The sequence below is a fragment of the Setaria italica genome, chromosome V (genome assembly GCF_000263155.2).
Source record: "Setaria italica strain Yugu1 chromosome V, Setaria_italica_v2.0, whole genome shotgun sequence".
NCBI lineage: Eukaryota > Viridiplantae > Streptophyta > Magnoliopsida > Poales > Poaceae > Setaria > Setaria italica.
Genome location: NC_028454.1, coordinates 30,966,588 through 30,987,657, shown reverse-complemented (window position 1 = coordinate 30,987,657; position 21,070 = coordinate 30,966,588). Strand labels below are relative to the sequence as shown.

At 45.5% G+C, this 21,070-nt stretch overlaps 2 protein-coding genes across 2 annotated transcripts; one reads left to right on the top strand and one right to left on the bottom strand.

Moving 5' to 3' along the window:
- Nucleotides 1-1,090: 1,090 nt before the first annotated feature.
- On the top strand, nucleotides 1,091-7,527 carry LOC101772859 (nipped-B-like protein B). The gene is made up of 5 exons (XM_004969294.3): nucleotides 1,091-2,247; nucleotides 2,966-3,584; nucleotides 4,527-5,931; nucleotides 6,012-6,107; nucleotides 6,248-7,527. The coding sequence occupies exons 1-5, from the start codon at nucleotides 1,377-1,379 to the stop codon at nucleotides 7,055-7,057; spliced, it is 3,801 nt and encodes a 1,266-aa protein (XP_004969351.1). The 5' UTR covers nucleotides 1,091-1,376; the 3' UTR covers nucleotides 7,058-7,527.
- Nucleotides 7,528-11,574: 4,047 nt separating this feature from the next.
- LOC101772452 (histone-lysine N-methyltransferase ATX4) lies at nucleotides 11,575-20,072 on the bottom strand. Its single transcript, XM_004969293.3, has 23 exons — nucleotides 18,364-20,072; nucleotides 18,197-18,252; nucleotides 17,825-18,029; nucleotides 17,249-17,359; nucleotides 17,071-17,139; nucleotides 16,891-16,956; nucleotides 16,705-16,796; nucleotides 16,519-16,611; nucleotides 16,268-16,403; nucleotides 16,062-16,155; nucleotides 15,870-15,969; nucleotides 15,645-15,769; nucleotides 15,171-15,316; nucleotides 14,945-15,049; nucleotides 14,757-14,821; nucleotides 14,403-14,604; nucleotides 13,410-13,496; nucleotides 13,251-13,307; nucleotides 13,078-13,167; nucleotides 12,671-12,757; nucleotides 12,186-12,260; nucleotides 12,007-12,107; nucleotides 11,575-11,910 (listed from the first exon to the last, which is right to left on the bottom strand). The coding sequence occupies exons 1-23, from the start codon at nucleotides 19,273-19,275 to the stop codon at nucleotides 11,820-11,822; spliced, it is 3,165 nt and encodes a 1,054-aa protein (XP_004969350.1). The 5' UTR covers nucleotides 19,276-20,072; the 3' UTR covers nucleotides 11,575-11,819.
- Between the last annotated feature and the right edge of the window lie 998 nt (nucleotides 20,073-21,070).

The following is a 21,070-nucleotide window of genomic DNA, read 5'->3' as shown; positions in this document are numbered from 1 at the left end:
CGACCCTAATAGGAAGCACTCAAATGAAAACTACAACATAGACCGGTATGGAACCAATGAACCAAAATAGACTCCATATTAGCACGAGGCTCAAAATGTAATATAAGCATTTAATCTCTCTTCTCATCTTCTATTACATATTTGACTTTTTTATATGTGGAATTATAATTGATATGTGCGTATCCGTATGTAGAAGTTGAACCCTATTTCGAAAATATTGTAGTAAAATCATCAGATCTTTAACCTAAATTATAAAGCGCAACAATGGTAAGATCTCTAATTTGATTCATGGAGTGCAATAAATGGTGAACTGAGAGACCTACCTTTTTCTCCATGCAAATACGACGCGCCGAAAATGAGAACACAAGCCAAACCGTGGCCTAAGCGAATGCGGCGCCGAAGTTTTAAGACCTTTTGTCCACTAACATTTTTAAAAAGATAATGCAAATATGACACGCCGAAAGTGCGATTACAGATCAAATCCTGGCTTGAGCGAGTGAGGTATCAAAGTTTTGCAACTTTTGTCCGTAATTTTTTCAAAATAAAGGTTATGAAATATGACACACCGAAAGTGCAGATGCAAGAGCAGACTAAGCCCTTGTTTACTTCTCTCCAAACTCCCAACTTTGACACTATGCAAAAAGAAGATTCCCCATCACATCAAACTTGCGGTACATGCATGGAGTACTAAATGTAGATGAAATCAAAAACTAATTGCACAGTTTTGTTGTACTTTGCGAGATGAATCTTTTGAGCCTAATTAGTCAATATTTGGACAATAATTCACAAATACAAACGAAACGCTACAGTGTCGCATTTATGGCAAAATGCCAATTTGGCACCTCCCAACTTGGGAAGTAAACAAGGACTAAGCAAATGCGGCGCAAGTTTTAGCGTGCGTGCAACAAAAAAAACACCCGAAACCGTGCAAAGCACAGCCCAAGGACCCCCGCGCGACGCGCCTCGACTCCCGTCTCTCGTGTCCAATCCTGCCGCGGCGCCCCTTCGGCTGCGCTGCACACCGCATCGCACCGCACAGCAACCACCAGCCCGGGCCAAATCTCAAACAAACCCCGTCCCCCAAATCCAAAGCCGGAAAAACAACCAACCTTTTCTCCTCCCAATTTCCTCCACCCACGAACTCGTCGTCTCCCATCCCCCGCCGCCGCCTCTACCCCCTCCCTCCTTCCCTCCGTTCTCCCACCCCACCAAAACCCTAGCCGCCGTGCTCCAGCGCCCTGCCCCTCCCTCTCCCCCCACCGCCACGGCCGCCTAGATCCCTCCGGATCCCGCGCGCGCCCTAGGGCTCCAGGGCCCCGCGTCGCAAGCGCCCGCATCTGACTCGGTGGTGGTGCTCGCTTTAGGGTTGGCCCGCCATGCCGCGGAGCTCGCGCCACAGGTCGCACCGGTCCCACAGGCGGGGAGGCTCCGCGGACCGGTCGGAGTCCGAGGGCGAGGAGTCGGCTCCGGCCGTCGGCGCGCGGGAGGAGGCCGCGGCGGCGGCTAGGGTTTCTCGAGATCCTGAGCCCGAGAGGCGCCGCTCGTCCTCGGGCAAGGAGGCCGTGAGATCGGGGAACGGGTACGCGGAGCACGGGAAGAAGAGGAAGGAGAGGGTTGAGGAGGCCGTGGTGGATGTGGTTAGCGACCGATGGAACAGCGGCGTCTGCGACGATCACCTGGTCGACAAGAGGTCCAAGAGCGAGACTTTTGGGCATGCTGATACGGAGAAACTGCCCGACAAGTCCAGGGGATCAGGGGACGAGTCCAAGAGGTCAAGCAGACGGGCAGTGGTTGTGGATGACAGGGCTGAGGAGGTTGTGTCGAAGAGTGACTCTGGGAAGCGGCGGTCGGAGAAGGAGAAGGATTTGGGGAGGAGGGAGAGTACCGGGCACTACAAGGATGACAGATATAGGGATAGAGAAAGGGATAGGGAAAGGGAGAAAGAATGGGAGCGGCAGAAGGAGCGGGACAGGGAAAAGAGCAGGGACAGAGAGCGCGAGAAGGAAAGAGAGCGAGAGAAGGAGAGGGAGAGAGAGAGGGAGCGGGAGCGGGAGAAAGATAGGGATCGAGAGCGGGACAGGGAGAGGGAGAGGGAACGGGAGAGGCAGAAGGAGCGGGAGAGAGACAGGAAAGACTATGATTCCAAGCATGAGAGGTATGAGGATGGGGGTAGCAGGAAGACTGGCTCGAAGACAAGTAGGGCAGAAGAGGAGGCCTACTCCTACAGGAGAGACACAGAGATCAATGGTACAGTAATCCTTTTTCTAAATGTTATCTACAATGCTGATAACATTCCTACTGTATGTGTGCCATTATGTTCCATGTTCCTGCTTATATGGTTTTGTCATAGGGATATACTAGCTTGCTTAATATTTTCTTATGCAGATTGTATCTAGACATGCTTTGCTTGATGCTATCATTATTTTCATAGTTGCTAGACCTTACTACTTTACTAGCCTTGGCGAAAGTGAATGTGATCTGTGGAGTTAACAGTTCTCCTACATTTGTATTCTTTTCTGCCAGAATGGAACAATGTTGTATCCATTTGCCTTTGGTACATTGATGCCATCTCACCTGTAGTTGAGAAGATTGTTTTGCAATTGATCAATCGTGTAAATTATAGTAGACTTTTCACTGGGTTTTTTTTTTTGGTGTTGGAGAACTGATATTTTATTTCCCAGAGAACTGATAGTATTGTTAACATTGCTGTGATGAACTCTGTTTTTGCTCATTATGTATGGCTTACAGTTTGATATCTTGTCGTATAACTGTCTTAAATTATCTTAGTGTATCAGTGTAGTCGCTGGATATTATAAGAGCTTTTTATCGGGTGCTGAATGTTGTTTACTTATTTACATGTTTTTCCTGACTGCTATTCTTTGAGTTTCCTTTATATATGGTGTTGTGCTAGTTTTTCTTTTCTTTTGTTGTGTGTTGTTTCCTAAACTAGTTCTTTTGGAAGCAGAAATTTCTGCAAAAGAGAAGTACAATAATCCTGAGATGCAACCTGACAAACACAGCCGAAGGAAAGATGATTCTGAAGATACAGATAAGTGGCCTGCTGATAATAGAGACAGTGATGACAGAAAGACTCTGTCCAGATATGAACATGGTAAATCTAGGAGTTCTAAGGAACAAAGGTTTGATGATGACAAGTATAAGGAAAAGTATAAGGATGATTATGGAAGGGATAAAAGACAACAAGATGACAAGTTTCTTGATGAGCGCGTGACCCGTGGTCATGAAAGTGACAGGGCTGATTATAAGAGTGCTAAAGATGGGCACAGAAGCTCTGAGAGCCATTACAGAAAGGAAGCAGTTCAAGATGGTGATCATTATGAGGATTATAGCAATAGGTATAAGGAAAGTAGGGGGAAAAAACGACCTGAGGAAAATGATGACCAATATGATTCAAAGCCTCCAAGCACATGTGATCAACGTGTAAATTTGGAAAAATCTTCGGGCAGTGGGCGTTTGGATTCTCTGATTGAGAGAGCAAGACCTGATCGTAGTTCTAGTCCAAGTAAAATCCATTCAAGAAGTTCACCTAGCCCAAGTTCTTATCACGACAAAGATCAAAGCCGGTAACTTTTTTACGTATTATACATCTGAAAATACTGCATTCATTTCCTACAAAGCTGCAGCATTGTATCTTTATCTTGTCATAGTGCCGTGGTATTGTATGTGCTATTCAGTGTTAACCATGAGAATATTTGTTTCATGCTTTCTAAGTACATGTATTAGGTGCATGGTTTGTGTGCTAAATTGTTGCAGCATTTCTATTATAAGCTAGCTGGGCATCTTTGTCGCAGAAAAAGCTTGATAGAAATTATTATTATTTCGACTTGAATTTTTTTTATTAGCTGGCAGTTTTTGAGGTGAATAACTTCTATCATTGTGGGGTAATGAATTAAATGTCTGAGGAGCCCCATGAAAACATCTTTCATGAATTGGCATTTATTAGGTATATTTGCTGACTAAAGTTAACTATTTTGGTGTAAAATTGTGTGAAGAGTATCCATCATGATCTGGAATAATCTGTAGGTTGGAAAGTTCCTTCTTGAGGTTTAGGGTTACAGTTTATTTATCAAATATAGTTTGGCTGGTGGCTCCTTGTGGTTGGTTTTGTTTCTAGCCCTCAAAAGTTTGTATCATGCTAGTGCGGTTTGTAATAGACCAGTTGGTTGGAAAGTTCTTGTGTCCGTCTAAAATAGTTTGGCCCCTTGCTAGATTGATTTTGTTTCTAGGTCACATAGAAAAAAACATATCAGTGGGTGTAGCTTAGAATGTTTATCATACCTACCCTGATACACCTGCCTTGTTTATGCTGATACAGAAGTAGTTGACCAAGGAAGGCGTTTATAAGTTCTTGAACTTCATGATATCTGATTTAGATATTGGTTATTGGCAAATATTACAATTTCTTTCAACCAGTTAACAGATTTTGACATTGTTAAGTTATCTGCAGTTCTCCTGAGTGCTTTGTTTCTTCTAACACCTGAAATGGTTCATTGATTGATGTCCAGGCATGGATCTAAGGCGATGGATCATGGAAAGAGAGAAATGCCATATGATGAGAGAAATAGTCGACCGAGAACATCTTCCGGGAGAGAAAGGACACCTGCTTCTAGGCTTCGTGACAGGGATGCAGAAAATTGGTCTTCTGAAAGGCTCAAACAGAAGGATGATCACCAGCCTCGTGATGTACCATTGGAAATTTCTGCATCATCACAGTATGATCGCACACCTAGGAAAGACAAGCATACTTCACCAAAACAATTTTCTGAAAAATCTCCATCTTCAGGCGACCAAAGGTTTTCAGGTAGGCTTAGTGGTGGGCGTAGTCTTGATAGTAAAGGAGAAAGAAACAGCCTTACAAAATACAGAGATCGAGATGGCGACCTGTCCCAAGAACGATCACATCATCAAGATAGAACACCAGCTAAAGTTCCGTTCAGAGAGCCAACACCTTCTGGTTCATCCATGAGTAGAGGTGGTCATTTTTCAGGAACTTCACCAAATCATCCTCTGCCACCTTCCAGGCACAGAAATGACGACTCCTTCTTGGGTTCGCATGATGATGACCGTAGGCCTCAAAGTGGAGATCGAAGGTTCCATGGTCATCAAAAGAGGAATGATATGAATTCTGTACGTGGACATGGACATGCCTGGAACAATCCGCCAAACTGGCCTTCTCCAGTTTCAAATGGTTTTGTTCCCATTCAACATGGTGCTCCTGGATTTCACCCACCTGTTCATCAATTTCCGGGGCCACCTATGTTTAACCTTAGGCCTCAAATGAAGTTGAACCAACCTGGAGTTTCATATCCCATGCATGACGGTGTTGACAGGTTTTCAACTCACATGCGCCCATTTGGGTGGCCTAATCCTCTGGATGAATCATGCCCACCTCACATGCAAGTTTGGAATGGAGGCAGTGGTGTGTTTCCCAGCGAACCATATCTGTACAGTAGGCAAGAGTGGGATCAGAACAGACCTCATGCTGGCAGCAGAGGATGGGAGCTGACTGGTGATACATCTAAGGGACTAAATGAAGTGCCTGATGCTGAACTTCCAGTTGCTAAGAAGGAGCCTGACTCCGCAGCAACCGCTATTTCTGATTCTTCTAGTGGACAACACAATCTTCAACCTCTGGTCGAGCAAAAGGAAATTGAACACTTGACTTCTGAACACTTTGAAGCAAAGGATGATTCTAAAAGTGCTTTGAAAAGTTTGGAAGCTCCTCGAGGAGCACAACTTGTGACTTCTATGTTGTCAAAGAATGGCGCAGTCTTTTGTAAAAGCTATCTATCCAGAATTAGTGTGTCACATGATCTAGTTGAGTCTGAGTTGTACAAAAGGTGCATATCCTTGCTGGGAGACTTGGGTGTAGCAAAAGCCCCTATTGTGGTTAGGAATGAACTTAGTCAGGTATTCACATTCGTTGAAATTAGTGTCTGTTTCCTCATCCAGTTTTGCTGTTCTTATGGTTGTTACTATGTCTTATGCAGCGGGATGATGGAAATATTAGAAAGATAACTGAAAACTATGGAAGCCCAAATCCTTTCAGTTCACTTTACCTCAAGAGTAACAGTGCTATCTTTCAGGCAAGTTCTTGCTTTTTTTTTGCTCTCCCAATTTTCTCTAGAACTTCCTATTTGAAAGTTGAAATCTGTTTACCAGCTCTTATGAATTTAGCTATCAACTTATATGGGAATGTTAATTTCTCTTTTTTCCACAACAACAGAGAGCTTTGGCCCTTCACAAGAACCAGACTGGAAAGGGTTTAGTTCCTACCTTTGCATCTGTAAAAATGGAAGAGAAGATGGACGCACCAGAAGGTAGTCAAGATACAGAAATGCTTGATTGTACTTCAAAGGAATCAATGGTGAGCAGCCCTGCTCTGCAACATCACACTGATGTCATGGAGGAACGGTCACCATCAAAACAGGAACTTGGTGATAGGATAGGGGTGGCAACTGCAGCAGCTACAGAATCTGGTGGTGTGGAGGCACCTCCAGCAATCACACAACCTGATGAAGAGATGGAGGTCGTGGCACCACCAGCAATAACATCGCCTGGCAAGGATATGGAGGATGTGATACCTTCAGAAAACGAAGTACCAGCTGATGGCCTGGAGGATGGTGAACCTCAAGCAACCCTAGAACATGCTGGTGACTTGCTGGAAGTTATATCTGCTGATGGCCTGGAGGATGTTGCACAACCTTCAGCTGATGGAGAATCAGGTGATAACATGGAGATTATGCCCCCTGCTATGACAGATCCTAGCCTAGGCAAGGAGGAGGTTGCTCCTGTTGCTGCTAGCCCCCCTGGCAGTCAAGAGAGACCCTTCATCATGCATGCAGATGCTGAGACAGGTATGGAGGATCAGATTGGTAAAGTTATTGATGATAATCCTGGGGATGGTGAGGTGAGCTCTATCCTTGCCACAAAGCTTGATGTCGCTGCAAGCGATGATCAGGATTCTGAAGCTTTGTTGGTGGAAAGTAGGGTAAATTTAAGTCGGATACCTAATTCCCCAGAAAGTACACATTGAACTCCTTTTTATTCCATTTTAATTCCTTTTTTGTCTGAGGGACTTGTGCCCTCAGCCTAGCTTTTTGAGCTGCGTTATTTTCTTTACATCTGGGCATCTTCTCTTTCTAGTGTAACATTCGCAGTGAGCTAGGTGCCTAGCTTATGGGAACTTGCACGTGCCTGTGGGATGCAGGACCTGCTGCATGGCATGCCTCAAGCAGCCCGTGCCCATCCAGCAGCGTTTCTTGTTATCTGCTTGCTTGTATGCCCCATTGGCATGAATCTCACTGCAGCTTTTGCTAAGCGTCCCCTATAGCTCGGCCACTCATTGCATGATGCTTTTTTCTGGGATGGTATATTTAGCTTGGCCAACTAGTGTTTTGTCTATCTGCAGCAAATTAGGTGCCTCATTATCCCCTTAGAAGATTAGAAGATGAACGGCAGCCTATTTGAAAATTGTGCTAAATATATGGGTTTAAATTTTGGTTTGATTTGTTTCTGCATCCTGGCATTGGCCCTTTCCTGGGTTGTCGTGGTCCTTCTGTTGGCTTAACTCATGTCTTGCATCCTGGGAACATTGTGGCTCAAGTTAAAGTTTGATAAGATATTTTCATGTTCTGGCTTGCAAGCATTTTAATGATATTGATATCACTAAGATTTAACTGAACGTAGCTAAATTTGATAGAAAGTATGAATTTTTAGTCATTTCCTGATTCTCACATCTTACTAAAGAATAATATGTATAAACTTCAACTTTCGGAATATTGTGGCAACTAATAAGGTTAGAGAATAATAACCATTGGTAATGTTTGATTTGAGGCCCAAAAAAAATCTGTGCGATGAAAAGAGTAGATTCATTGTTGAATGCAAGTACAAGATTGGTGCTAGCCTTCTGATCGTTGAGTGAAATAAAAGAAATATTGTGCTGAAGTAAATCGGGATGGTTGTTGAATTCGAAAGGGGTATATGGTCGTGAGTAGTGATTCCAAATTTGCCAATATGGGACGGTTTTGGAATTTGAAAGGGGTATGTGATCCCAAATTTGCCAACATGGGTTGTAGCCGGATCACACGTGAGGGAAGTGTAGGTTGCTCTAACCTACTCAAACCTAAGCACCTAGCGTTGGTTGGGCGGTGGCTGTTTGTTGAGGCTTATATAACGTTGTATTTCGTTCGTACCGTAGAGAATATTCGTATCTAACCAGTATATCCTTCCTTCCGTTCTCATAGAGAGATCTTGTCCTAAAACATTACTCCCTCCGTTAAGATTATAGGGCAGAAAGACAAATGTGACGCCGGTGGAGCTCCTTGAGGTAAGGAAGTTGCGACACACCCTCCACCAGAAAACACGAATTTTTTGTGGTATTTCCATTGCCCAGGCATTGCGCCACCATGCTGCTTGTTCATGTGATGAGGACGCTCTTGCGTGTTCTTCCAGGCTCTTGCCATCTTAAACATTCTTCAGAAGCTAGATGCTAGCTTCGCTTACCTACCTGCTTTCAAACCTGTGCTACGCCGCCGACGAAGGTCAGTGCAGTGTGTGTATCAGTCAGTTTCGGACTCTGGAGAATTTCACTATTTCAGTTATCCACCACACCAGACCACACCACACGGTACCATAAAAGAACGGAAGATCAAGAGGACGGCCCGCGCGCTGTCAACTGTCAGCTAGCCAAGGCAGACGACGCGACGCGGCCTGTGCAATCCGCCGATCGACCACGAGCGCGGCACGCGGCAGGCTCGAGCTAGCGCCTGCGGGTCACGAGGCAACTGTGCGGTCTCGGAAAAAGCCGCCCCGCGCCGGTCGCGGAGTGCCCGCGCGTCGCCACGACGCCCTCGCCGGTCGCCTTGCCCCTCGGCGGCCGAAGGCCTGCGCGAGCGTGACCGGGCGCGCACGGGCCCGTGCCGTGTCATTTTTACAGAACTTGCGCTTGGGAATCGGCTGCTGCGTCGCCTGGGAATACGGCAAGAGAGCGGCAGCGCCCGCTGCCTCGGCACGGCACGGAGCCGCGAACCCATACGTGCCATGAATCCAGTCAAATCTTGTCTCATAAACCTGTTCCTTTCCCATATACAGTACATGGATTGGGGCCTTGGGGTGGGGAGTTACTAATTTTCCTGCCAATTCCTCCGATGCGCGTGGATTCTTGGACTGGTGTGTAATGAGATGAGATCCGACAACATTGCTGCGCTGCTTGGTCCAAAGGCGCAGCCATTCAGACCCCGATGTTAATTCACTACCGCAGCAAACGCCAAAGTCGAGGGATCGATCAACCTAGTACAAGCAAACTAACTTGCCCACCAAGCAGAGTGCCGTCTCAAGTTCCTTTGGAGCCGCCTCTCAAGTGTTCTTGTTGACATGAATGCACGAAAGAAAAACGCAGAGGTGTCTTCACAATTACGAGGAATACTGGAGGTAGGGATTCTCGACCCGTGGATTATTCTGATATCAGCGAGAAATTTGAGGCGTTGACTTAGATGTGATGTTAGTAATAATTTAGTTAATAGAAAAAAGAATTTTTTTACAGTCTCGTGCCAACCTATTACCTTCTTAGGTCTCAACAGGATGTGGCTAAATTTGGTCGCAATAACGGAGGGATGGAGTAATCATAGAACGAGAGTCAAGGGAAATAGACTTCCTGACCTCCTCTACGCCTTCCTTGGCGACTCGGTTGCCGTGCACCTTCCTCCTGCTCCTAGTGGCCACCGAGCGGCGGCCTGTGCGCTGCATCCTTCCACCATTCATTTCCCTTACTTTTCCCCCCTCCTCCCTTCACCCCACCTAACTTTGGTCGTGCTCTGGTCGCTCTTCAAGGACGGTTGGGGGGGGGGGGGTGACCTGCTTGCCGCCGGTGCCTCCCACCCTGCCGCTGTGGGTTGCTTGCTCTGCTGTGATGGTTGTCACTCATTGTCCATGCCTCCAGTTGTCTTCTTTGCTGATAGGGATGGGATGACGGGTCTTTGTCCTCCCCTTGGTGCTTCGGGTCACCGCCACCCCATGGCAGCTGCCGCTGCCCAATTGTCGTCGTCGAGTGTTGCTGGGAGGAGGGTGGGCTTCGGCTCCACTCCTCTCCCCCCGTTCGTCTTTTGGTCGTCGTGGTCGCCCCTGGTCGTCTTTGGGTCGTCGTGATGGCAATCGCTGGCCTGCGGATGTTTCCCATCATCGTCGTCATGGATTGCTTGTTGCCATCCCATCGATTTGGCTCTCATCCAGGCCTTGGTGGTTTGCTACATGGAGTTGGTTTCAGGAGCCTTAGCGAAAGCTTTGCCTGGTATCCGCCGGTGCCAACAACGGTTGCGTTCTTTAACGTAGCTCACCTCGCTAGGAACGTTGTTGCGGCTACCAAATCCATTTGGTTTTGCTAGGTGAAGACTTGGTTTGCTCCTTCGTGGATAGACGGACGATGGCGGTGGGAGCGTCGCTTCCTCCCTGGAGGCATGGTTTTGCAGGATATTTTCGCTTTACATCTGTTGGCTCCGGATTGTTAGGCAATCGGTGATGTGCGTGTGTTTATGATGTCCTTATCTCCTGCAGGTTTCAGTCGTTTTAGGTCGTGTTTAGTGTGGTGGTGGTGCTGTGACTTTCTTTTTCTGTTATTGTGTTTCTATTCCTGATCAAAAGGTGGTAGTTCCTATAATTATGCGCTTTGGTCCTGAAATTGTATCGTTGTAACTCTCTCCTTAATAAAAATCCTACTATGCACGTCTTAAGAACGGAGGGACGGAGTTATGGACGCGTCGGGCACGAGCGAGCTCCTGCTAGGTCGCTATTGGGCAACACCGCAGCAGGAGCCAGGAGGCAACCGCACGGTCAAAAGAGTCTCCCTGCGCCCCGGCCTGCCGGCCTGTGCGCCCGTGACCCACCAGTTCGCCTCGCCCCGCTGGGCCGAGGAAACTCTGCGAGGGGCGGATCGTGCGGGTGCCGCCGTGCCGGCCTCGTATCAAGCCGAGCCCGGCGACCCGGCCGTGCCGTCTCCCACAACGTGCGCCTGGGAAATGGGAATCTGCCGCCGCCTCTCCCGCGGCGTCGTAGCTATGGTCGAGGGCTGCTCGCAAAAGCAAGCAGTTCATCACCGTGCAAACGTGTGCGGTCGCTCTGCCGCTGTGGAGCTTGCGCCCCGCATTCTACGGCCTGGAAGCCCCGGTAGCCGTTAAGTTGCCAGCAATGAGATGGAACCCCACAGCAGCGGATTACGAGCATATGACCCTCGTCCAGATTGCCGTTGGAGTCATACCAGTGCCGCCTCCATTCAGTGAGTGTGGGACTTGGCATCATGCTCTTGGACTACTTCGACTTCGGAGTTCCGAAGTCATAATTCATTCTGTGCTAAAATGCCAGCACAATATGGAGGTTGCACACATCGTTTTAATAGGATTGTGGGAACAATCGTATGGACTTTGAAAACAAGCTTCTCATCACCGGCAGCTGCAATAATGCAGTGAGTGCAGCAAGGCCTCAACCGTATGACTCCAACAATGAATGTAGAAATGAACGGTTTACAGTGAATGCAGACATGTACAGTCCGCTAATGTGCAATTTCAAGCTTAACATGGAGCAAAACTTTTATTACAATAAATGAACTGGGCGTAGTGAATACATCTGTGGTATTTACAGGAATGGAAGCTCAGGCTTTTGAGCTCTAACTAAACTTATTCTAACAATGAATGTAAAAAGAAAAAAATGGGGGAGATCAACATATACCAAAAATGAATAATGGGGGAAAAGGCATAAATTAAAAAGAAAAATAAACTATGTGAGCAGCTCATTGACATCTACAGTATCTAATTCATGAATTTCCGGCAGTTAGCAGTCTGGCAGCGGCAAGGCACTTTGCGTTCATCAGCCTCATCAGGATCAAACAGATAGTCATACCTACAAATCACACAGAACAAAAAATATGGTTAGTCATGATTATGATCTTGTAGAGATGTTCAAAAATGGGAAAGAGGCTCCTGTCAACCAACATACGTTAGCTCATCACCGGCACGAACATTTTTCTTGGCTATTAGAACAATACGGCTTTCATCATGCCCAACACTCATAATCCTTGCGTAGCAGTTTGGTGTGCACTGCATAGAAAAGTAGAAACATCAAATGGGCATCTATTTCAGAGTTACATATCTGAAATTAGGGCACGCGATCCTTACAGAATGATTGATCAGGCGTGCCACGTTTCCCTTGTCTGTGGCATCAACAACCACTTCCTCACTGATTTTGAAAAGCTGTGAGCACACACGAAAGAGAGCAATATAATGCAATTAGCATTTAGCTAGACAAATTATCAAAGACATGGTCAATAAAGATATCACTAAATATCAAATTTGAATACATGCTACATGATTAAAAATGAGATGTGTCTTCTATGACCATCAAAAATAAAAAAATAAATAGCCCAAAAGGGTTATCAGAGATGAAACTGTTTAATCCTCCTCTAACGCTACTCTAGAATCAAAACACCATACTTAGCTTCCATAACAAGAAAATTAGCATATTAAGCTCACCAGAGCCATAATAGCATATCCATTGTATTTAAAATAATGCTATTCCCTGGGGTGAAAAAATCTACTCAAGTTCTTTACACCACATATATCTGATGAACTGATGTAATCATGTAATACAACCAATAACTCACATAGCAATCTTTGCCTTGCACCCGATATTTTTCTTCCCGTAAATCAGCAACACTTCGTCTGACCTGCTCACCGCGATACTCAAGGACCTGAAAGGATATAATAGAAAGTGCTTGCATGAGCAAATTTATTGAATGCTAGGGCAGTGCACTTATGAGAAATAAACTCTAGTAATTCAAGCTCAGTGAGAGGAATGGTCGAATGGGGCAGAAAAGAAACTAAGAATTTACCAAGGGTCAGTAGACCACCAATTATTATTGCAAAACATATGAAATTGTAGCCAAAATAACACATAAAAGTAGAAAGTGAGCATTGCCATCATGGTGAAGCAAATCTAGGTTCCTAATAGCCACAATTCTGAAAAAAAAAAACATGGCATATGCTACACATGGTGAGGAAGGTAAAGTACCATTTCTCCTTCTTGAATGTCCCTACGAGCAAAAAGTCCCCATCTATGAATTCCTGATCTACCAAAGCATACTCTACTATGCTCCGTTTTCTGAAATAATGAAGAGAAAGATATCATTATATCATACTAGCATAGAAGGCACGAAGAAAACTTAAAACACAAGACACACTAACCTGTAAATAACGTAGACGCTCCTTAAAAGTAGAAAAGGATTCTGGGTCCCTCTCTTCCTGCAGAGAAGTACAAAGCTTCCTTTATAAGAAACTGAATTTTAATACAAGGGAGGAAAAAATCTAATAAGAGAATAAGTCATGCAGTAATCAGAAAATTACCCTTGGAGGATTCAGATTATCAATTTCATCCCAGCGGTGTTGACAAGGTCCCCTCACACGATGTGCAATTGCTCCCTCTCTAGATCGCTGCATGTTAATAAAGCACAGTTATGCTTTCCAAAAAGGTGGCATACCAATGGCTGAACATCAATGTAAAGACAACTAATATTCTTATGGATTTGAAGTTGAGGTTGGCAGGCCTTTGGCAAGTCAGGAACCTGAATCACCAGCATATGATTGGCCAAGGGAGGATTGGTTATAAGTCCAGATACCATCAAACAATTACTTTAGCCTTGGTTGAATTACTACAGTTATTTTTACATATTCCCTCTCCAGCTGAACAAAACTAATTTGGAAGGGCAATGGGCAACATTAGGATAGCATGGCCATGCATACTTTCTTTGGCATGTCGGTTCCCTACACTGAAAGCAGCATTCTGAAAGAAGATTTCAACCACTAGGACTTCGACTTTTTGTTGAATAATGAATAGTTATACTTCTTCAGCTCCAAAGTTTCCATGCAAAGTACGTAGCAACCATATTATTAGCATAGACTGCAAGTCAGCAGTTCTAGAACAACCTTATTGGGAAGAATAGATAACTGGCTGCAATCCAACACATCTTGGTGGATGCAGGTAAATATGGAACCATTTACACAACCTTTTGCATAGTATGACCGATTTCAAAGCTAAGTAAAAAACACGCGTCCACGACTACTAAACTTATTATACAGTAGTAGCCTCTATGCATGTTTAGTAGTTAATATCTTTTGCCACTATTGCTGTCTTCTAGTGAACCATTAATACTTAAGTAGCACATTCTGTAAGATTAAAACATTATATAGAACTTCATTGTAAAGGACTGTTTATGTCACCATGTTAGATGCCAATTATATAGCTTCTCCAGTTGCTACTGTAGGGTTACATTCCTTACATTCATCTTCAAAATAAGTTCTCTAAGAAAATAGACATAACTCATAAGAATATAATGATACCTTTAGGTCTTTCCTAACATAAACCCGACATCTTGCAGCTGACAAGTTCTCTGAAATTTCAACTTCAGATGGTGATTCCATGGGGACATCTTTCCTAATCAGTCTTGATGCAGCTACTTTGCCATTACTCTGAACAAGCTTCTTTGATGAGAAAGTTCCAGCAGAAGTTTGAATTATTAAAACATTATCAGGGTTAGGGTTCCTGCAATAGAAACAAAAATACTTAGACTCTCATTAAGGCACACAAGGCCAAATAAATAACTGAAACTGAACAAAGACCTCTTATATGTTAGTATAGTGTTAGCTGCCCTATTGTTTTTTTTTTTCATTTCCTCCAGTCAAAAGAAGCCTTACCTATGCTGAGCACAGTAAGAAATCTTCTTTGTCGTCTGTTTGCCATTTTTTTCCAAGCAGTGCAGCTGCATACATGAAAATTAATATTAAGAGTTAGACCTCTATGTACAAATGCGGGACCAAAAAAAAATAATTGGTACATTTCAATCAGCATAAATGTATCATTTGCCAGCAGTCTGTTGATATACCTCCATTTGATAGCCTGCCCTTGATGCACAAATGGCATGGTAGTAAGTCGAGCACCTGTAGCATTGAGTACATGACCCATGTATTTGTCTACAAATCACACACATCTGGAGAAATAGATGAGAATGAAGCACACGTAGATTGTAATAGTTCAGCACATGAAATGATGTTGTACTAGTTGGTCAATCCACTTAAGCAATTTAAATGATAGAATGAAAAATAAACAACCTTCATAAATAGCAAAGGTTGAATGTTCAATATCCCAATAGCAGGTTCCATGAGCTCATCGCTAGCAAAGGCAACCTGTGGCTGAAACCATGCACATGTCACGTGAACCCACAAATTATCAACATTTGTTGGCTTCAAAGCACCACCTGCAATAAGTACAAAAGTTCACCAGGAACCAGGTTAATGGTAAGCAAAATACTCGATAAAAAGAAAGAATCCAGACTTTGGTAAACTCATTCTACTCGATTGTGCTTAAATTTTAGCTACTTGCATTAGTCATGTAACTTGGGTAGAGAGCAAACATCAAACAGGTCTTCATTTAAAAAGTATGTCAATACAATTATTAGCTTAACAGACCTGGGTTGAACGTCTGAAGCAGTACTAGTGTTTTTCATCCAGTACTATTACTTTCTCAAACGCACCCAGTTACTGAAGGAAAGAATTGCACATAGTTATCAAATCCACAAGGATTACCTCTTACAGGGCAAAGACAGCACTCCCTCTTTTGTTCAGGTTTCTCACAAGCTCGACAAACCCATGAGGTGAAGTCTTGCTTACCCCTCACACCATAACATTCTTGATGAACTGCTATCTGACATCTGAACGTGAGTGTTGTTAGTTGCAATTTGGGATTTGCACCATATTGCAAAACAAGTTTACACTGGAGAAAAAACTTGCAGGTACTACAAGTTCAGTTACCTGTTACAAATCACAATTTTGTTGTAATCCCAGTCTTCAACCCATCTACAGACCGCACATCTTTCTGTTGTCCATTTTACATTTACAGGATCATATGGGTCTGCATGGAAAAAACAACAAATTCCACGAATTCAAATCCATTGGGAGAAGTATCTTCAAAACTGCTAAGATTCAAAATCAAAGCTCTTATACCATTTAGCAAATCAATTAACTTCTGTTTCTTCATTTTCTGAGATGAGCGTTTTGAAGGATTTGTGGGACACACTCCTGGCTGATGTCGATCTATCTGTAAATCAAAATGTTTGGCAATATGAATATACAAAAACAGAAGCCACAAAACACAAAGATAGCAGATTTAGTGGCAAAAGTTGAAAATATGCTGAGGCCATTATACATACCCATTTTCCAAATGGCGTCAATGAGCCCTTAAGCTTAATACTGGACCTCCAATTTTTACTTCTGCAGCCAGCATGCCGCTCCCATTCATTGAACAAAAATTTCTGTCCCTTGCAAGGGCCACAATGGCAAGAAATTCTGCCAAAAAGATAAGGCCATAAGCAAATTCTACCATGAGCACCAGTACGTGTATGTGTGCGTGGTGGGGGTGGGGGGAGATTTTCACGTAAAATTAACACAGAACAGTGCTTACAATTCGAGATCTGGTAAGTATGTTCCTTCCATGTCAAAACAGACAAGTGCAACTTTGTCAGGTTTGCTTCCTTTCTGTGCAGAACTATCTTTTCTGCTTAAAAAAATATTATACAATATACATGTTATTGACAACAAAACACACACTTTAAATAGAGAATTACATAAACGAATGATTTTAGCTTACTTGACATCAGAAAATTTGGCAGTCTTCCCAGGGAGAGATGAATTCAGTTTAACTCTACAGTAAGGGCAGCAATAACTGGTGTCTCGTAGATCCTATCGCATTTAATCGTTAGCATGTTACATATGCCAGTTACTAAAAATACTGCAGATGTATTTGTTCTGTTATTGTGCGAAAATAGAGACAAACCTTGAGGTTGCTGCAGATTTCATCGCATTCTGCATGAACCCAACTTTCACAACCATGACAGCAAACCTGGTTACCACTTATCAACATTAAAATTTGCAACTGCAAATGATGAGATACACTTTTTTTATGCAGGAATGATGAGATACACTTAATACTCAAAACTTCTACAGTCTGTCTTACCCATCTTACACCATATTTATGTTGCAAACTTTTCAAACAAATTCCACAGTACTGTTTTGATCTCAAGATCTGCAGGTGCAACTAGCGTTAGGACTTAGGAGCAAGGCCTACATATACATGACCAAGTTCTGCCAACATAATAACCATAAAGTAATCAAGTTGGTATTCCAAAACATACCCTGGAACAAGGTCTGCAAGCAAGTTGCTCCATCACATACACCATCTTGTTTGCATCCTTGTTCGGAAAGCAATTTCCACAACTCTCACACTGCAGTGCTCTTCTGTACCGCTGTGTGAATGATAGAACAAATAGAATTAGTCTACTGGGGCAATAGATGATATAAAATGCAGTAGTTTCAACAAGATCTTAGCATGTAACAGTACCATCTATGCTTAAGTGACCTGATACTACTAACATTAGCCAGTAGATGAGAAACCAAGAACAAGCTACTAGGGGAAAGAAACTTTGATATTCCACACAGAGAAATCCTGAATGCATAGTAAACAATCAGCTAGAGTTTATTTGTTTCAAGATTTTATCATTGTCGTACATCAATTCTTCTATGGCCCTTTGACCTCACCTAAACTTTCAATGAGGCAAGGTAATGTGGCATCGTAAAGTTTCCCATGAAATAACAGACACATTAGAGTAAAACAGAGAACATTAGGCACAAGACATTGAATTTGTTAAAATAGCCTAAACATACACATATCCTTAGTTGTGCATCAACTAAAAACAAATTCACCAACTTGCCTTAATCTGTGGCTGGCACTCCAACTCATTTGAACCAGTCACTTCACGCAAATCATCTGGGAAAGTGTGACACACCACAGGTTGGCCCTTGGTGCTACAATCCATCGGGACTTCAGAGAATCCCTGATCAGCCAAAAATGCCTCTTCTACTGCCCTCTGGAAATCAGCAGGTTTGCAACTGCTTAGTTCTGTCTGCCCTTGAAATCTGAAATGGTAATGCAGCTAGTTCTTAACACGCAAGCTGGCATTATTCTAACCACAGTAAAGTTGCCAAAAATACCTGAGCAGGTATTTTAGCAGCAATGCAGCATTTTAACAGCTGTAGTCATTACATTTAATTGCTATAGTAAAAGATTTTGAATTACTACTCACCGGTCCATGTAGTCAACAAATGGAAATATCAACCCCTGCTTCACCCACACGTACTTCTGCAATCCACCATATCATCAAATGCATCATTAAGTAATAAACATCCCCGAAGAGAAAAGAGGTAGAATAAGTCAGAGAGTTTGAATACAGCGGTCACTACAAAATCATACCTTCTCATCACTGAACTCTGTGCACCAGCCAAATAGCATCACACAAAGCACAGAGACACCGCGAGGCTGTGGCGGCAATGCCTCAGCAGCAGCCTCCTGAGTTGGGTCAACCACCACTCCTGGCCACATCGGTTGCCGCTTGCCAAGCTTTGCCCACACAATGTCCCCATACACAAACTCTTCAGTACAAAGTAATGCATCCTTCTCCTCTTCCTCATATTCATACTCTTCATCCTCTTCATCCCCATCCTCCTCATCTTCCTCATCGTCTTCATCTTCCTCATCGTCTTCTTCGTAGTAACGCCTAAGCATTACTTCCTTCCTGTGATAATTATTGTATGGTTCATCGTGTACCGATGTCAGCGTGCTCTGGGAGGCTAAGTACTTCCTGGAGCCACCCAAACTCCGGCGTGCTCGACAACGTTCCAACATGGCCTCCACCTCCTCATCGTCGTCATCCAGCTCAGACAATGCAAAGCTCCTGTCAGAGACTGCAACTCTATCGTGCAGCACCCCATTTTTGCGCACCAACTGCTCTGTCTTGACAGGCGCCGGCGGCTTCGCCGGCTTCTCCTTCTTCCAGGGGTCAATAAGCACAGAGTCATTGAACCTGGAGGGCAACACCTGGGTGCGGCCCCGCGACGTGCGCACCACCGGCGGCCTCGCCGCGGCCGGCGGCTGCGCGGCCTCTGCCGGTGCCTTGGGCTCCTCGCTCCACCGGAACCCGTGGGCGGCGTACGGGATGCCGGAGGCCGGGACGTGGCCGAGCAGCTCGACGGGGAAGAACTCGTCGCCCCTCCGCCTCTTCCTCGGCCGGGGGTCGCCTCCCCCCTCGTCCTCCCCTCCCCCGCCTGCGGCATTGCAGCGCCGCAGTGCGAGGATCTCCGACCGCTGGTTCCGCTTGAAGATCATCCCGAACCGCCGGACAGGCCGCTAGATCACCCCGGCGAATCGTGAGGGCGGGCGGAACACCTCGCCAAACCCTAACCCTACCCGACCGCCGCGGGAATTCGGTAAATTGGGGAGCTCCTCTCCCCTCCCGATCCCTCGCGGAGGCGGCGGAGACGAGCTCGGATGGAGATGGCCAGATGTTGAAGAAGAGAAATCGGTCTGGGAATTTGGGGATTTTTTTTTCTCTTCTTCTCTGCGCTCTTGTTCTTTGTGTGTTCTAATGGGCTTCCCAAGTAACAGGGGGGATAGTCGAATAGAGAAGGGAGCGCGGCTCGGTGTGGTGGGGGAGATGAGTTTTTTTCCGAAGTTTCCTCGTGCGATTCGGGGGCATTGGATCGGATGGGGGTCGTTGGATGGAAGTCGTCGTCTTCGTCGTGGGAGCGGCTTGCCGTCTTGATTTCGTGGTCGCTGATGGTGGCCGCGGCGGTGTGCGTCCATGGAGATGGAGCAGGAGTGATGGGTGGCACGAGTCTGGGCGTTGCATTTCGGTGGCATCCTGGTCAGATGGTGATCTGCGCTTCGTTTTCGATTTTTTGGGTGTATATGATTTGAGCTGCGCGTTTGGGTTTGATCTGGGTTTCGAGCGACTGGAGATGATTTGTGCTTGGGAGTTCGATTTTTGGTCAAGGTTTGGTGAGGAAATTTTGGTGGTTTTAGGCATGGTCTGGAGGGGAGAGATTTTGGCCATGAACAAGTTTCGTGCAGCGGCACGGCGGAGCGGCAGCACACCACCTACCTCCGGTGTGGGGATGATGATGTCACGAGTAGCGTGGGCAGGTGGCCGCTGTTGATGGAGGTCGAGCTCGGATGATTATACTACAGGCTCGATGCGTGCGATTACGATGATTTGGCCACCTCGACGGAAGCAGATGTTGACGAAGAATTTTCGTTCGTTTCGATCCCATTTCCTTCTCGCTGTTTCGTTTGCGTGCCGCTTGGTCTGATTGTGATGCCCAATCTGGGGCCGCCGGCGGAACAATTTTGTTGTTGTTCTTCCCTCGGAGCTTGGATTTCTCGGCGTTTTCGTGTCGATCGACCTCCTCGGGTGAAGCGAAAATCGTGCACGGCCGCAGGTGCAGTAGATCCACATCCAGCACGAGCGAGCTAATCTGGGAAGTCTGCGAGTCCGAGCAAGACGAAGGTCTGAAGGATTAATGGAGTCCTGTTCTGTTTTTTATTTTCCTTTTCCCTTTCAGTCATCTTGTTTGTTGATGGTGGAATGGTGGCCGTGCTCGAATCCACGGGCGGAAAAAAGGTGTGCATCTTTAGCCCTTTGCCGGATGCGGGGGAGACGACGGCGATCCCCTCTCGGCCCATCTCCGCCGCACATTCGCGTCGTCTCGTCTCGTATCGTCAGATTCCTGTTCTTTAACCCCGGCCACCGCTCGCCGGAGTGTTTTGCTGCCCCTGCGGTGTGACTGACGACGACTTCGCCGGAGTTGGCTGGACAGCGCCACAGCCCAGGAACGGACTTCGATGGTGGACACCAGGCGGCACGTACGGGCTCGGCTCAGGTTCCAGTATTCCGCGGCACGGCGGTGGGTTTCTGACGGTGATTTGTTGGTGCGCTAGCTAGATTCCAGCGGCTCGTGCGAGGAGGGGAGGACTCGTTGATTAGCGAGGCGCCGAGGCGGAGGCGACAACTTGTCTAGCTACAATGGAAGCTAACGGAGGCGGCTTGCCGGCTTTGTGCTCGTGCGGCTGCCGTATCGATTTTGTGGTCGCTGACTGGTGGCGGCGGCGGCGTGCGTCTATG

Excerpts from the sequence above, each read along its gene's own strand:
- LOC101772859 (XM_004969294.3), top strand. The coding sequence starts at position 1,377 with ATGCCGCGGAGCTCGCGCCACAGGTCGCACCGGTCCCACAGGCGGGGA. Across the intron at positions 3,585-4,526 it reads CACGACAAAGATCAAAGCCG|GCATGGATCTAAGGCGATGG; the intron begins GTAACTTTTTTA and ends ATTGATGTCCAG. Across the intron at positions 6,108-6,247 it reads GTAACAGTGCTATCTTTCAG|AGAGCTTTGGCCCTTCACAA; the intron begins GCAAGTTCTTGC and ends CCACAACAACAG.
- LOC101772452 (XM_004969293.3), bottom strand. The coding sequence starts at position 19,275 with ATGATCTTCAAGCGGAACCAGCGGTCGGAGATCCTCGCACTGCGGCGC. Across the intron at positions 18,030-18,196 it reads TTTGTTGACTACATGGACCG|ATTTCAAGGGCAGACAGAAC; the intron begins GTGAGTAGTAAT and ends TTACCATTTCAG. Across the intron at positions 13,308-13,409 it reads ATAATCTGAATCCTCCAAGG|GAAGAGAGGGACCCAGAATC; the intron begins GTAATTTTCTGA and ends ACTTCTCTGCAG.